The following is a 17,011-nucleotide window of genomic DNA, read 5'->3' on the forward strand; positions in this document are numbered from 1 at the left end:
CAAACTGAGGGAAGTCGTCCCCCCAACCCCCACATCTGTCACGTCTGTCAGAAACATTGACCTGTAGCCAGATGTGGTAAGGCTGATGTGCCTGTACTCGCAACCTGTAGAGGCTGAGTAAGGCAGGAGAATGTGAGTTTGAAAAGGTGAAAAAAAAAATTTTAGATGTAACTAAATATCAATTCACAAGATGTTGCAAAAATTGTGCAGTGAGATCCCAAGCACCCACCATCCAGCCTCTCCAAGGGTGACACATTATATAAGGAAAGGATGTTATCAAAACCAGAAGTTATTAGGGCACAGCCCGTTTGATTACAGCACTATGTCTGCATGTTTTGCTTAATGTAATATTCCTAAGGTTAGATGACACGTTTTGGGGTGTGGGCCATAATCCAGGATATTGGTTAGTAGGCTTGCTAAGTTTTTAGTACTATACAAATTGTAATGACATACTTGTTCATTGAAATGGGGCAGCTGTTTTCCACTTACAAACTTTCCATCCTGTAAAGGAATAATACTTTATCGGCCAGGGCGACTGGCCATTTACTCACTTGACACCTGAGTCCAGGCTCTTTCTCCCTCTCCTCTGCCCTCTCTTGGGAAGCAAATGCCCAAGGGCAGCAGGTCTGAAGACCCAGGGAGACTCAGCACACATGCTCATGTAATGCCTTGGGTTCTGAACTGTTGAAGGGTAGAGCCCATCGCCTTGTGGGAGGATTTATTTTTTACCTCAGTCCTCAAGTGCTGTTTACCTACCCCAATCCCAGGCAATTAGGGAGGAGGTGTGGGACACAGCAGTCAGGCCAGGAAGACCCAGGGAGATAAGGATCCACGCTCACTGTTTGCAAAGAGCCATTTGCTTACCTAACACTAAGTCTGCTCAGCCCTGAGCTTCCCTGTACTGTGAATGTAGTCATGAAGAAATGTCACCAGATTTTAACATGTAATTGTGAAAGCCAGTGCTATCATGTCATCACTTAGTAGTTTTAGCTTTAGAGACAGTCTCTGGATGACCTGGCACTCCCGAGGATGCTCCTGTCTCTGTTCCCCAACTGCTAGAGTTACAACTGTACGCCATGTCCATTTTTTCTCCAGAGCATGTATTATTTGCATATTTTGACATGTCAACATTCTTTGCAGTCTATACCATAGCCGTATTCTCTCCTGTCTTCGTTTGTTTTGTTTTATTTGTTTGTTTGTTTTGTTTTTCTAGACAGGGTCTCTCTGTGTAGCCTTGGTTGTCCTGGACTCACTTTGTAGACCAGGCTGGCCTCGAACTCACAGAGATCCGCCTGCCTCTGCCTCCCAAGTGCTGAGATTAAAGGGCAATATTCTCACCCGTCGTAATGATACGTGACTATTACAATTAGAAGGATCACTGGACAATGGTAACACACGCCTTTAATCCCAGCACTTGGCAGAGGCAGGCGGATCTCTGTGAGTTCGAGGCCAGCCTGGTCTACAAAGCAAGTCCAGAACAGCCAGGGCTACACGGAAAAACCCAAATAAAAACAAAAATTTAGAAGGATCAGTCATATATTTATTTTTCCTGAGGTAAAGTGACCTCTAGGGAGTTAACAAACACAGGCACGTGTTAGAGTCTCAACGTAGGACATTGTGGGTGAGGGACGATGGGACCACTTCCAGCAGGAGACCCTCGGTAGGAAATGTGGTAGGGAAGCCTCAGCAGGCTTGTAAATTAACGACAATTTTCCTACGTGTATGCCTTCGTGGACTCCCATGAGATTCTTGGAAAAAGTTTGTCTCTAACATTTTCATGTGTGCAGTGTGACGCACTGTGTTGTCGGTGTCTTGTATTTCTGCCAGACTGTATTCACCATGTGAAACCTCTTGGGTTCCCACAGAGGCTTGGATTCAGGCACAGATGTGGTCTCAGTTGGGCAAAAGTCCAAAGAGTGAGTGTGCTCTTTATTACTAGAGGGAGATGGGTGAGCTGAGGTTAGTAATAGTGCAGTTTCGGTTTTTCAGTCATGAGGAGTTTGTGGTCTCTGGTGACTGAGTTTACCTTTCACAGCGGCAGTGGGAAGTGAACCGTTTTGCAATTGGCAATTGAGGTAAAACTTGAGGGATCTGAGGTATGGATCTCCCACAACCGAGAAATAAGATAAATGTGTTTAAGAGACAAATGCCAAACAGAATGGGGGCGGCGATGGGCAAGGAGTCCCGAATCCAGGACGTGAGGCTACTGGAGGGTTGTAGATGTTCCTGCACCCCAGTTCCCTCATCAAAACAGGGAACATGATACCCTCCTTGCCTGCTCCAAGGGTTGTTTCAAGCAAGTAGGACAATGGCTGCAGCGTAGCTCTGTCACCCATGGACTAGCTTGCAGATCATCTGCTTAACACCTTTTGCTATATCAGAGAATAAGATGTTCTCCTGATGTGGGCTGTGGTTGAAGAAACACAGCCATCTCCAGACTCCTTAATTGTGGTGTGCCCAGAGGTTTCTTTGAGAGATAGATGCTTTATACAGTTGGGAAAGTGAGTCTCTTATGGCAGTGTCCCTGACTGATGGTAAAGTTCCTGGGGTGCTCCTTAGCTTTTTTAGCCTCGGGAGCTAAGAGGGAGTTCTGAGATGGGCTGGTCATATTGCATATAAAAGGCCCTTTGAGCCTTAATAAATTATCTATCTATCTATCTATCTATCTATCTATCTATCTATCCTTCCTTCTTTTTCTTCTTCTCCTCCTCCTCTTGCTCCTTTCAATTTTTTGAGACAGAGTTTCTCTGGGGAGCTATCCTGGAACTCAGAGAGATCTGCCTGCCTGTGCCTCCTGAGTGCTGGGATTAAAGGTGTGGGCCACCACCGCCAGGCCCAATACTTCTTAATGTAGTTTCCTCTATTAAAGTGGGTTTCCAAGGGTTGAGGGTTTAGTTTCATGGTAAAGTGCTTGCCAGCAAGTACAGGGACCTCAGTTCAGTTCCCAGCACCAGAATGCAAAATAAAGTAGGGATGGGTCCCCCGATGTTGGTTGCATAGTAAGACCTCAAGACTCAACTAGTTCAATGCAAAACAGGCAGCTTTACCTGGCTGAGGATGGTGCATCAGAGATGTGAGCAGAAAGTTCCAGAGCAGAACTCAGCCACAGTTCAGTAGATAGATAGCCATGGCCAAGAGGGAATGTTTCTCCCTTGATAAGTGAAAAGAAAAGAAAAAAAAATCCCCCTTGCTCCATTCACAATGTGACGAAAGCAGGAACGCTGAACTCTAATTCAGTCTTCTTGTGGACTGTCAGCTTAGCTTTCCTCCTCCTCTTCCTCCTCCTCCTCCTCCTCCTCCTCCTCCTCTTCTTCTTCTTCCTGTTGGTTGCTTCCTGACTCTGTCCAACCGGTTGTAGATAAGAGAGTTGTGGCTCATGCTTTTTACTTTGTGTCTTGGTGAAATGGCAGTTGAGAGTTTGAGCTCATGGCTCAGGCAAGCCCTTTAGAAGCTACATAGGCACCATGTGACCTCTGCTTAAGAAAGGATTCAGGATGGCTCCAGAGATGTTGCACATGACTTAACACTAACTAAGGAGAGCTGGGAACTGGAGGAGGAAGGAAGGAAGGAACTGGCACATCCCAGAGTGAAGTTTGAACGCCTACAGCTCCAGCCTGTAAGACAAGCCCACGGTGGGCTGCCCTGGGAACAAAAGGTCATCACCCACAGAGCACAAGCTGGGTGCCATGCTGGCTCAGCTCCATGCCCTGCTCCACAGCGATGAGTTTTTATTGGGCTTGCGTGAAATGAACTCAGGAGCTGGGGTGAAGTTCAGAATTAGGTTTGGAACTTGCCCTTCTGATTATTGCCCTGTCTAGATCCATGCCTCTCTAGTTTTCTCAAGAAAAACCACAGATCTGAGGACTCAGCACCCCACCCCACTGGGAGTGAAGACACACACACACACACACACACACACACACACACACACACATATGCATACACACACGTACTGGAAGTGAGGACTCAGTAAACACATACATACACACTGGGAGTGAGGACTCAGCACACACATACATACACACACACTGCAAGTGAGGACTCAGCACACACACACACACACACACACACACACACACTGTGATTGAGGACTCAGCACACATATACACACACACTGCAAGTGAGGACTCAGCACACACACACACTGAGAGTGAGGACTTAGCACACACACACACATACACACACACACTGAGAGTGAGGACTCAGCACACATATACAAACATACACTGCAAGTGAGGACTCAGTACACACACACACACTGTGAGTGAGGACTCAGCACATATATACACACACACACACACTGTGAGTGAGGACTCAGCACATATATATACACACACACATCTGGGAGTGAGGACTTAGCGCACACACACACACACACACACACACACACACACACATATACTGGGAGTAAGAGTGGTGGCTGCAGAGGTTATTTATAGTAAAAATTATTTTCCAGGGGATTCACTATGCCCCTCTTTTTGCTTCTAAATAACTCTTTGGGTTTTCCACACCACGTCCGACTGGTTAGTTCCCAAACAGCAGACACAGACCTTTTAGACTTATAATAAGCTTTAAAGCACAATAACAGGGCAGGAACCAGCCCTCTATGCTGCTTTGCTATTTCCCAGCTACACACCCCAAGTCACGTGCCATAGCTGTTCCTGCCTGGGCTGCTTCTGCTCCATCAGGCCAGCCCTCATGGCCACATGCCCAATGTCCACGCTGCCCTTCGTCCTCGAGTGATCTCCCTTTACACCCCAAGCCCCGGGATCCTCCACTCCACACGCTTCTCTTCTGCCCAGTTATTTGCTGTCCAGTCTTTTTTATTAACCAATCAACTTTATTATTGTTTGTTTGTTTGTTTTTTGAGATAGGGTTTTTCTGTGTAGCCTTGGCTGTCCTGGGCTCACTTTGTAGCCAAGCTGGCCTCAAACTCACAGAGATCCGCTTGCCTCTGCCTCCCTGACTAAAAGTGTTAAAGGGATTAGAGGTGTGAGCCACCACACATGGCTAAAACACAGACATTTACATCACGGTTCCTAACACTAGCAAAATTACAGTTATGAAGTAGCAACAAAAATATCTACAGTTGGGAGTCACCTCAGCGAAAGGAACTGGATTAAAAGGCCAAAGTGTTAGGAAGGCCGAGACCCACTGCTCTAGACTTAAGATGAACCAGCAGGGCTCAGATGCCAGGTTATTTCTGGGGCAATGGGAGGCCTGGCTCAGGTGATGGTCACCTTACCGTGGCCATGGGCTGGAGTTCCCAGAACAGCCTGTCAGTCTCACAAAGGCCTGTCCTTTAGCTTAGTAGGTACCGATGGAGGTCCGTGGTCCCCAGGAAGATGCAGAGAGTTCATTTCCCCACCGACATCTGTGATATTGCAGCTTTCAAGGAAGAACTTAAGAGCTTTGTATACATTTTTTAAAGCATTTGCAAATATTCTGTTTTCAGTATGATCACTTGTATTTTAATCAGTTATATCTGACTTCGTTGATACACAAAGGAAAAAACTCATCAGGAGTACCTCTCAGCTCATTAATTCTGTTGTTTATTTGGTTATTTGGTTTGGCTTGGTGGCGGTGGTGGTGTGTTCTTGGCTTTGTTCTGACACAGGGTCTCCCAGTCCAGGGGAACAAATGTTTTCTGCAGTCCGGGCTGGCCTTGAGCTCCTGATCCTCCCGTCTCCACCTCCACACCCTGAGATAACAGGTGTATGTGGTTCTTGTTGGTTTTTTACCCGTGTACTATGCCCACAACAATGCTTTAGTCTTGCATGGAGCTTTACAGTATACAGGAACTGTTCCTATATCCTTTATAATCCGTACATACCACCACCCAGAAAGTGCCTGGGGAAAGCCCGCTCTGCTTCCCACAGATGAGGGTATAAAGCAGGGAGGGACGCGTGAGTGGCTGCGCCATCCCTCAGCGGGCAGAGTCAGAGTCGACCGCAGCCTCAGGCTCCCTCCTCAGGAGAAGCTCTCAGTAAGGGGTCAAGCCCACCCTTGTGCGGAGGGCACTAGCAATGCCATCCACGTATCTCACTGTCTCCTCCCCTTCCCTCCCACTCTGTCCCATCCCACCCCACCCTACCCCACCTCACCTCACCTCCTCTCAGTAAGATGGTACCACCCCGCCAGCCCGTACTGTAGGAGGGTGAGGAACCAAGCCAGACTCAAGTTGGGTGACTGAGTGACGCTTTACCAGCATCTTGCCATGAATCCTATGGGGAAAGATCACACTGAAAATTAAAGTTACTAGGCAACAAAACCACTGTTTAAGATTTGCTGAATTGCTCTCATCTTGACCCTTCAGACAAAAGTCAAAGTAGAACACTTTCTTGAAAAAGCCTTTAACAACATGTAACAAATTTGTAAGAATCCAGTATTTGCCTCTTTCAATAAAGTGAGACTAAAAGTCTTACATAACCATTGGCTTCATCATTATTTAGTGCTATTTAAAAGAGTTTAGGCCGGGCGTGGTGGCGCACGCCTTTAATCCGAACACTCGGGAGGCAGAGGCAGGTGGATCACTGTGAGTTCCAGGCCAGCCTAGTCTACAAAGTGAGTCCAAGACAGCCAAGGCTACTCAGAGAAACCCTCTATTGAAAACAAAAAACAAAAAACAAACAAAACAATTTTAGAGTGGGAAGCTAGGCACAGGCACACATCCCTGTACTCTCAGCTTCGGGGAGGTAGAGGCAGGACCAGAAGTGAAGGTCAGCAGCCATAACTACTAACAAGTGTGGGGGCCAGCCTGGGTTGCACAGGACCCTATCTCTAAATAACAGCCGCCGCAACAAAGAATTTAGGGGCCAGTGAGATGGCTCAGCGAGTAAAAGCATTTGCCACCAAGCCTGATGACCTAAGTCTGGTCCCACGGTAGAAAGAGGGAACTGACTCCCACAAGTGGTTCTGTGAGTTCCACACGACTGCTGTAGCATATGGGTACCCCCCCTTAATAAAAGCAGTAATTTAAAAAAAAAAGATTTATTTATTAATTATGTATGCAGTATTCTGACTGCCATGTGAGCCTGCCCACCAGAAGAGAGCACCAGATCTCATTATAGATGGTTGTGAGCCACCATGTGGTTGCTGAAAATTGAACTCATGACCTTTGGAAGAACAGATAGTGCTCTTAACCTCTGAGCCATCTCTACAGCCCATAACAATTTTTTTTAAAAAGGAATTTGGAGTGGAAAGATTCTACTATACGGCAGAATTCTTGTGTCTATGACAGGGCCATTCATTTGGTGGACACTCTGAGGGTTTAGTAAATGTATTTACTTAAAAATATTAATATCCCATCTACATATTTTTATATTGGTTTGTTTGGGACAAGGTCCCTTTATAGCCCAGGCTGGCCTTGAACTTGTAACTGTTGCGTCTCAACTCCCTTATGCTGGCATTACAGGTAGCTGCCGCCACACCCAGCAGCCTTCCATTCTTTACACTGGAACTGATTTAGGCTCCTGTGTTCTTATCCCATGCTGCTGTGCACAGGCCCCTCCCCCTTCTGTGGGGGGAGGGGTGAGACTTGTGGGAGGCGTGGCCTGCCTAGCGGTGTTGCCCTATTTTAAGCTCTAAGAAAATGACACGAGATCACATTCTCCTAGACAACTGCTACATTGAGAAACCTGGTCGACTCCCCCCTGACAAGAAGCAAGCTCCTAAACGCCGGGGCCTTTCCCCAGCTCTGCACAGTGATGGACCAACACATGGACGACGAGGACATCTGTACAAACATTGCCAGAATATTTAGGTAGGTAGACGAAGAAGACACCTCATAAAAAATAAAAAAAATAAAAAAAAAGTATACTCGTTAGTTTTTGTAACCTCAGTGCAAAGCAGAGTTGCCTGGGAAGAGGAAATCTCTGTTGAGGAATTGTCTCCATCAGTCCCACCTGTGGGCGTGTCTGAGGGGACATGCCATCCTGGGCAGGTGGGCCTGAGCGAGCTATGGGAAGCAAGCACTAAACTGCGTTTCTCTGTGGTCTGCGTCTGTTCCTGCCTCCAGGTTCCTGCCTGAGCGACTGCCCTGACCTCCCCTCCTTCCCTCAGTGGTGAACTGTGAAGGGGAAACATAAGCCAAGTAAACCCTTTCTTATTCCTAACCCCAAGTTGATTTTAGTCAATGCAAACTAGAGCAACTGTGATATATATATATTCTGAGTTCTCTCTAGTATTTGTGGGTATGACAGGGAAGGACTACTTTTTCTTTCTTTCTTTCTTTTTTATTTAAGTAAGTTTTTCAGATTACATCTCCTTTGTTATCCCCTCACTTGTATCTTCCCCCTCCTTCCCTCTTTCATCCTATTCCCCTCCCCTAGGACTGTGACAGAAGGGGACCTCGTCCCCCACTATAAGATCACAGCCTATCAGATGTCTTCCTGGTAACCTATTTACTCTTCCTCTGAGTGCCACCAGGTCTCCCCACTGAGAGGAAGTGGTCAAATAGGGGGCACCAGAGTTCATGTCAGAGTCAGTCCCCGCTCTCCACACAACTGTGGAGAATGCACTGTCCATTGGCTAGATCTGGATAGGGGTTCTAGGTTTACTGCATGCATTGTCCTTGGTTGGTACAGTAGTTTGAGCTGACCTCCCTGGGTCCAGATCTGCCAGCCTTAATGGTCTTCTTGTAGGTTTCTAGGACCTTCTGGATCTTTCTATTTCCCCATTCTCCCTTACCTCTCTCACCTGGAGTCCCAATAGGAGGTCCCAGTGTCTATCCCAATCTCCTGGTAAGTGAAGACTTTCAGGGGACATCTCTTTGGGCTAGTGTCCAATTTTAAGTAAGTATATACCATGAGTATCTTTCTGGATCTGGGTGAGCTCACTCAGGATGATCATTACTAGTTCCATCCATTTGCCTGCAAATTTTAGGATTTCTTCAATTTTAACATTACATTCTTAGAGTTCTGGGCCAGTTGTTTGAACTTGAACTCACACATGCACTAGTCACCTTTGCACTTTGTTTGTTCCACAGAGTAGCCAAATGTCTATAAATTTCAGAAATGCCTTTAAATTCTGCATTCAGATTTTTCTTTCTATGTGCTTGGCCAACAGTTTTACAGGATGCTTCCCCAGCCCCTCCCCAGCCCCAGCCCCCAACCCCCCTCCCCAGCCCCCCCCACCCCAAGTCCCCAGCCCCCCTCCCCAGCCCCCCCCCCGTCCCCTCCCCATCTATCTCTGCTCTTTCCGTCTCTCTCTAGAGAATGGGTCTTACTTTGTAGTCCAAAGCCCAGGCCTGTTGTCTCGTTCTCCTAAGAGCTAAGATTATAGGTATGTGCCACTTACCTTAAAAAATAAGGCTTAAAAAATAAATACCCTTAGTACAGTTTTACAAATATCTCCATAAGGATTTCACATCCTTTCAAGACGTATTCCTAGGTCCTATGGAAAAGAGTTACCACTTCCTCATAGGCTATACTGATGACTGTAAATAGAATCAATATTTACCTGTTAATTTTATATTTGGGAATCTGCTGAGCATTATGCCTAAGAGTTTGCCTATAGGTTCTTAAGAGCCTTATATGGCCCATGCAAATTATATTGTCTATACAAATTGTCTGCAAAGGAAAATGATTATTTTGTTTTTATCAAAATATTGCAAACACTCCCCCTCCCTTTTTTTAAGTTTTTAATTTAACTAGTTAATGTATATGTTGATGTAGCCCCACTTGATAGTCCAGGCTGGCCTTGAACCCCTGGCAGTCCTGCCCCAGCCTCCCAAGTGCAGTCAGAGCCACTATGACTAGCTCTTTTCTTTATTACATTGCTTAGGACTCTGGTACAAAACTGGGGAGAATTGGGTGGTTTCTTCCCAGCTTTACAGGGTTTTTCTGTGGTCTCACCAGCTGGAAACAATTGCTGTAGGCTCCCCTCACCGCCCTTTGGAAACAAGATCTCAATGCAGAGATCACGCTGACCTCAAACTCAGAGATCTCTCTCCCTCTGCCTCTGGAGTGCTAGGCTTTCTTATGGTGAGCTATTATGCATGATTGGATGTAGTTAACTAATACACTGTTTCAGGTTATTCTGAATGGTCACTGACTTACATTGACCTTAACTTTTCTTTTGTTGTATTATTTTTGTGTTTTCAGTTTCAAGTTTATAGCACCTTCATAAAATGAGTGGGAAAGCGCACTCAAAGTGTGTGTGGTTAGCGACTACTGATTCAGGTCATTCGCAACTCCTCCTTTCTTCCCTCCCTCTCCTCTCTCTTTCTCCCGCCCCCCACCCCCCCCCCACCCCTGCATTCCCCACCACCACTACTCCGTCCCCGCAGCTAGATTCTGCCTCCTAAGTAGACAAGACTACAGGTACTGGCAGCTAACACACTTGTTTAATGGCTGTATTTGCTGTCATGTTTTCCACTTGGTCCAGCTTCAGGCCGTTTTATTTTTATGGGGATTTCCGTTTTGCCCTAACGCATTCCCACAACAGTAAATGGTCAGCTTGTGGGGGGGGGGGCAGAAAGAGTGGTCGTTTGAGGCCAGCTCATAATACATAGTAAGATCTTGTTTTTAAAAACCAACATAAACAAACAAACAAAGAAAAAACCTCAACATAGTGCAGCCGTCTCCCTGGTAGAGTGCTTCGCTGTGGTGTGAAAGGCCCTGGGTTCACTTTCTAGCATCTCTATCAATCAATGTTTGTTTTTAATCAGTTTTGTCTCTAATAGCACAATTTTATTTATTTTTACTTATTTGCAAATACTTGTACTGTGCTCACTGTGTGCCGAGCAATCTTCTAAGCACTTCCCAGGCACTCACCAAATAGGTATCATTATTGTCACCTTCAATAAACTGAGGCCCAGAAAACTGCAGTCATTTCCCTAACGTCACACAATCAGTAGGCCACAGAGCTCCAGGTCAAGCCAGGCATTTTGACTCTGGAATTGGTACGTTTTACTCCCATGTTATGTAGCCTCTTTGTTATTAAAATTGTTCCTCAGGTGTAGTTTGATTTTTAATAATGTAAATTTTTTCCTTGATCAAAGGTTTGGCAGCCAGCCAGGTGTGGTGGCGCATGCCTTTAATCTCAGCACTCGGGAGGCAGAGGCAGGTGGATCACTGTGAGTTCGAGGCCAGCCTGGTCTACAAAGCGAGTCCAGGACAGCCAAGGCTACACAGAGGACCCCTGTCTGGAAAAACCAAAAACCAAAAAACAAAAAACCAAAGGTTTGGTAGTCATTAGGTTTTTTTTTTTTGTCTTTTAAAGAATATTTATTCTGTTTTATGAATACTGCCAGTGCTTGTGTGTACGTATGCACACCATGCACATGCCTGGCGCCCTCAGAGTTATAAAGAGGCTGTTTCACCTGCTGGGCTTGGAGTTCCAGGTGAAGCCACCATGCAGGTGCTGGCAGCTGAAGCCACCATGCAGGTGCTGGCAGCTGAGCCTGGGGCCTCTGCTAGTGCAATGGGTGCTCTTAACTACTGAGCCTCCTCTCCAGGCCCCAAACATTAGGTTTTGGCAAAGAATAATTAGATGTATTGATCCATTTCGTTGTATTTTTTCTATCTTACTCTTCCTGTACTCACCCACTTCCTTACTCCCTGTGAAGATGCTGTGTTTTCCCCCTGTCTGATTTAGAAATCTATCACTTTTCTTTTTGGTCTTGTTAAGGCTATAAATTTTCCTCTAAATATTGCTTTAACTGTATCCTACAAATTTTATTTTGGATTATTTTTGTTTTTATTCATATGTATTTTTAGATGTTCTAATCTATTTCAAATGTAAGCAGCATATTTTTAAAAGTTTTATAATATGCAGAAAATATATTAGTGTGTGTGTATATATATATATATATTTTTTTTTTTTTGAGACAGAGTTTCTCTGTGTAGCCTTGGCTGTCCTAGACTCACTTTGTAGACCAGGCTGGCCTGGAACTCACAGCGATCCGCCTGCCTTTGTCTCCCAAGTGCTGGGATTAAGGACTTGCGCCACCACCGCCTTATATTAGTATATTTAAGCTGGGAGTGTGGCATATCCCAGAACTTTTGGAGGTGGAAGTAGGAAAATCAGGAATTCAGGGTCATCCTCAGCTACATAGTGAATTTGAGACCAGCTGGTGAGATGACTTAGTAGGTAAAGCCACTTGTCACCAAGCCTTACAGCCAGAGCTCAGTTCTGAGGATCCAAGTATAGAGGAGAGGGCTGCATGCACGCACGCACGCACGCACACACGCACGCACGCACGAATGCATGCATACCCCCTGACCTGGTCTTCCTGTGTCATCCAGGCGAGGCTCAACATTCCCAGGCTCAGTAGACCTATACTTCTTAGATCTCTAGTGCTGCACTTGTAGTTGGGCATCAAGCATGCCCTGCTGCACTCCGATTAGAGAAGGTTGGGGGGGGGGGCGCTGGGGGGAGGGGAACACCGTGAAGACGTGCTGAGACTCACAGCCCCGGTGCACGATCTATTCCGAAACACAGTGATGTCGTACCTATTGACCTGTAACTTACGATCTGTCTCCTGTTTGTCATGGGCTTTTCCATATTTAGGGTTTGCTTGCTGCTTCTGAAACTCTTTCTGCACTGCTTGTCCTAAGGGTCACTTTTGCTGCTATCTGTTACACCTGCTGCTGGGGGTCCCTGCAGATTGACAGTCACCCAGGCAGATGTTGCCCCTATCTCTGAGCATCTGTTTGGAACCTGCCATCTAGATGTGTGTGGTGGTTTAGGGTTTTTTGGAGTCAGGCATCTGGAAAGAGGGATCCTTACTTGAGGCACCGCTTCCGTATGATTGCCCATAGGCAAGTCTGTGGGACATTTTCTGGTTGACGTGAAAGCCCAGCCCACTGGAGGTGGGGTTGCATAAGAAGGCAAGCAGACAAGCCACAGGGAAGCAAGCTAGTGAGCAGCATTCCTCCGTGGTCTCTGCTGTACTTCCTGCCTTGGTTTCCCTTTGTGACGGACTCTAAGGTGACATCCTCTTAGAGTCTAGAACAGAGAGCGAGCCTCTTTGTATTTTCTCTGCACTAGTGTACTGGGGTCTTTCTGACCTTTTTTTTCACGAATCGGCGTGGTCTGTATTTACAGTGATACTATGTGCACTTTAAAAAAAAATAGCATTTATTCTGATTTTCCTACTTGGATCCCACAGCAAACTAACCACTTACCGTGACTGCTGCGCAGCCCTGGCCAGCTATTCCAGATGTTACGCCTTGTTTCTAAGTCTCCTGAACAAATACCAGAAGAAACAGGTCAGTCCTGCATGTCTGCCTTCAGTGTCCTCCGTGTCTGTGCATAGCTGCACTTGTGGGAGGCCGCGCTGAGCGAGTCCATGTTCTTAACACGTCAATCAGTTCCCACTAGAAGCCTCCGTGAGTGGTGCAATGGCCCCGGGAGTCAATGACTACCAGCAAGGGCTGAACAGAGAGTAATCTAAGGCAGAGCCTGCCTCCGTGGGATATGGTCCTTATGGGTGGTTCCTGGTTTAGGGGTAGACTGCAGGAGTTCCATTCCTCTTGGGGACTTACAGGCTGCCAGGGGAGCTGTCCTGGGGTGCCTATTTCAGGTGAAGCCTCGCTGAACTTGACCCCAGGCGTGCAGACTCAGATGCCTATTAGTAAGAACCCTGGGGACTTAGCATGCATGGGGTTCCTCTGCCTGGGATGTGCCCTGAAGATTCTCTTTGCTTTTAAATGTACTAATTGTTAGATCATGCTGTGTTTGAGAGTACAGGATTTCAAGATAAAGTATGTGTCGATCTATTTCTCTATCATCCATCTATCATCCATCCATCCATCTATCATCTTTCTATCTATCATCTATCTATCTATCTATCTATCTATCTACATGTATAACTTATGCGTGTCTGAGTGTCTGTCTGTACCACATGCATGCAGGGACCTTAGGAAGCCAGAAGAGGACATTGGATCCCCTGGAACTGGAGTTAGAGGTAGTTGTGAGTGAGCCTGATGTGGGTCCTGGGATCTGAACCTGGGTCCTCTGCAAGAGCAGCAAGTGCTCTTAATTGCTGAGCCAGCCCCCGCCCCCACCCCAGGATAAAGTATGTATGAAATAGCATTGATTTAATAGATTAGGAGAAATGTGTAATGTGTTGAAATTGCATATATTTATTTATTACACCCATGCGCGCGCATGCATGTATGTGCGTGCACACACACACACACACACACACACACACACACATACACTGGCATAGGTGTGGAGGTGAAAGGACAACTGTATCTGTTGCTTCTTTTTTTACCACATGGAACCCAGGGGTTGAGGTCAGAGCAAGTTCGGCAGCAGGTTTCTTAACCCAGTGAGTCCTGTAGCCGGCCTTATAGTCGTTTTCAGTGGCTAAGCTTAGCCAGATGTGGTTGCTAACATCTGCAATCCCAGTACTCGAGAGGTGAGAGAAAACTATGAATAAGAGGCCAACCCAGGGTACATGAGACTGTCTTAACAAAACACACCTCACACATGACTCCTTTTAAATACAGTTTTCCTACTTGGTATAATTACTCACAGTTGACTATCCATTAAAAACATCCTTCTTTTTTTCACCTTTGTAAATCACTAGAGTGAGACGTTTCAAACATGGCTCAGCGTGTATTTATTTTCAATATGGCAAGTTCTTCAAATCACTTACGTTGCAGTGGTTGAACCAATGGTTGAAAGTACACGTATACCAGGATTCATCCAACATTTTGTTTCTGTGACAGGCACAGGCTCCCTAAAACATAAACCCTATTTGCCAACTAATGGAACTGAATTTAATATTTTCAAGCCAAGTGTTTCTGCTGAAAATGACTAAATGCGTCAGCTGACATTATTTTAGTCATTTATTATTGTTCTTATAGTGATGGAGAAATTTCTGTCATTACCTCCATTTAAAGGTAAGACCTTGCTAGAAGTCCTGGTAACATACGTTAAATATTTACTTTGTGTACATATATGAGAGAGAAGGGGTGAAATTCAGGGGGTAGGAAGCAGAGGGCAGAGGGCAGAGGGCAGAGGCTGTGAAGCCCAGGCTGGCCTAGAATCCACTGTGTAGTCCAGGCTGACCTGTCCGTGAGGTCCTCCTGCCTGGGCTCCCCAAGTGCTGGAATTACAGGTGTGCATCATCTTCATCCTGTACAGCAATGACTTGAGTTTGCCTCTGAGTATCTGGGCTTCACTTGAGTGCTTTGCACTTTCTATAAACTATATCCTTTAAAATTATAAAAGGTATGAGATGTTCTTGTGTCAGTCAATAAATGAACTTGCTTAATCTGCTTGAAAGCATTCACAACCTGTCCACCAGGCATTTCTTAATTCAGATTTTGTAAACTAAACTTTATTGTTGCTATCTTTGGACATAGTTGAGTTAATCCAACTATAAACCTTGCTCTTTCAGATTTTTTTTTCTTTTTCTTTTGGGGGAGGGGGAGGGGACTATTTTAGGGGCGTGAGAAGTGTGTGTGCCCATGGAGGCCAAAGGTCAACCTTGCTCTCCCGTCTTAAGTTTTGAGGCAGGGCTTGTCACAGAACCTGGAGCTTGCTGATTGATTGGTTAGGCTGGTTGCCATGGAGACAGCATCCCCACCTGTCCATTCCTCAGCCATGTTTTCTTCCACTCTGGCCTTACTGGTGAGCTTTGAGTACTTTTCCTTTTCCTGAGGTAAGAGCAGGTCACATGTGGCACAGCACACACGCCCTGCGCACCATGGATTTTTCACTTGAACTCTTTGGGGTGTCATTTCTTTGGCTGAAGGGGGTTGGTTATGAAAAGAAGGCCATACAGTGCTCAGAGGGTGAAACGGAAGGCAACAGGTCTGCAGCTTTAATGTAGTGTTCATAGGGGAGGGCTCTGTCAGTGGGAACACGGGCAGCACCATTCCTCGGCGCCCACTCCAGGCCCAAAGGATCCAATGCCCCTTCGGACCATATGGTGACATATGTGTGAGCCAAACACTAACACATATACAATAAAGTAACTACAAAAATGAAATTTAAGTTTTTCAAATATCCTCCTTTGTGTCGTTCACTTAACTGTTGCAATGTTACAGTGTTGAGCTATCTATTTTTTTTTTTTCTGGTAAGAAAAAAATACCTAATCGACATTTTCCTCAAAGCCAAGCTATTTTAGAAGAGCCAGGGAGTGGGTGGGCCAGGGTACAAGGAAGTGGTTTTGTGTCTCAAACACTTCCTCAAGTCATTAGCCAAAGCTCCTATAAGTCTTGTACGAGTCTTTTGCTGGTGGTCCCAGTGCTATCAACTATGCAGCTCTCTCCTGCTCTGCACCGCTGTGAGCTCCCTGCGGACACAGGATGTTACATGGGGGGGGGGGGGGGTGACGCTCCCACGGAAGGCTTTTGATGTGGAAACAGTGAGTTTGGAGTTGGCAAAATGCTTTGGAATCTGTAAAGTGTTATAAAATCCTCTTTCCTTAACAGTCAAGTATCTTCCTTAAATATTTACTGTTCTCTTCCTGGTTTGAAGGAGGACATACTAAGAACTCTTCCCATCTTTTCATACCGGTGGGTTGCCATAGCAACAGCAAAACAGAAGGGATAGAATTAACGTTACCTTCCTATGAGCGCAGGCTCGGGGGAACAGCCCCACCCCACCCCCAGTATATAAAGCCAGTTTCTAGAGCTTCCGCGACCTACCCTAATGTGCGTGCGTTGTTGGCGGTGGCGTAGGTGTTTGAACAGCTGGCATTTACCTGGACTCAGAACTGGTCTTCAGCCCCACAGCAGCTTAAGGAAAACGACTACTCCATACTCCATTAGTATGCCCAACTGTTTCTGCTAGGTTTAACTGGGGTTATAGAAATCTATTGGAAAGCTTTGCAGTCCCTTCATGTACAGTCCTGGCAGCACGTGCTTAGCCAGCAGAAATGGTCTGGAGCCCCTGTGATCCTGGAGATTTTGTTTATTTCTAAGTCAGTCCCATCCCCATCCGCCCAGCCCCGACCCCAGGAGGAGGGCGGCGTTTCTAAGGAATTCAGCCAATCAACCTTCAGAGGCTTCTAAAAAACCCACACTTCATACTTCAGCCATGCCTG

The 17,011-nt window shown here is 46.1% G+C and overlaps 1 protein-coding gene across 6 annotated transcripts in view; it reads left to right on the plus strand.

The window, feature by feature from the left end:
* The window catches only part of ARMC2 (armadillo repeat containing 2), a 108,840-nt gene that overhangs the window by 63,035 nt on the left and 28,794 nt on the right, over window positions 1–17,011 (plus strand). For all 6 annotated transcript variants that reach the window (XM_084777712.1, XM_084777710.1, XM_084777707.1 and 3 more), the window contains exons 11-12: window positions 7,617–7,762; window positions 13,115–13,214. In XM_084777712.1, coding sequence (XP_084633838.1) covers window positions 7,617–7,762; window positions 13,115–13,214 — 246 coding nt within the window. The remainder of the gene's footprint in view (window positions 1–7,616; window positions 7,763–13,114; window positions 13,215–17,011) is intronic.

The sequence above is a fragment of the Acomys minous genome (assembly GCF_964271855.1).
Source record: "Acomys minous genome assembly, chromosome: 3".
NCBI classification, from domain to species: Eukaryota; Metazoa; Chordata; class Mammalia; order Rodentia; family Muridae; genus Acomys; species Acomys minous.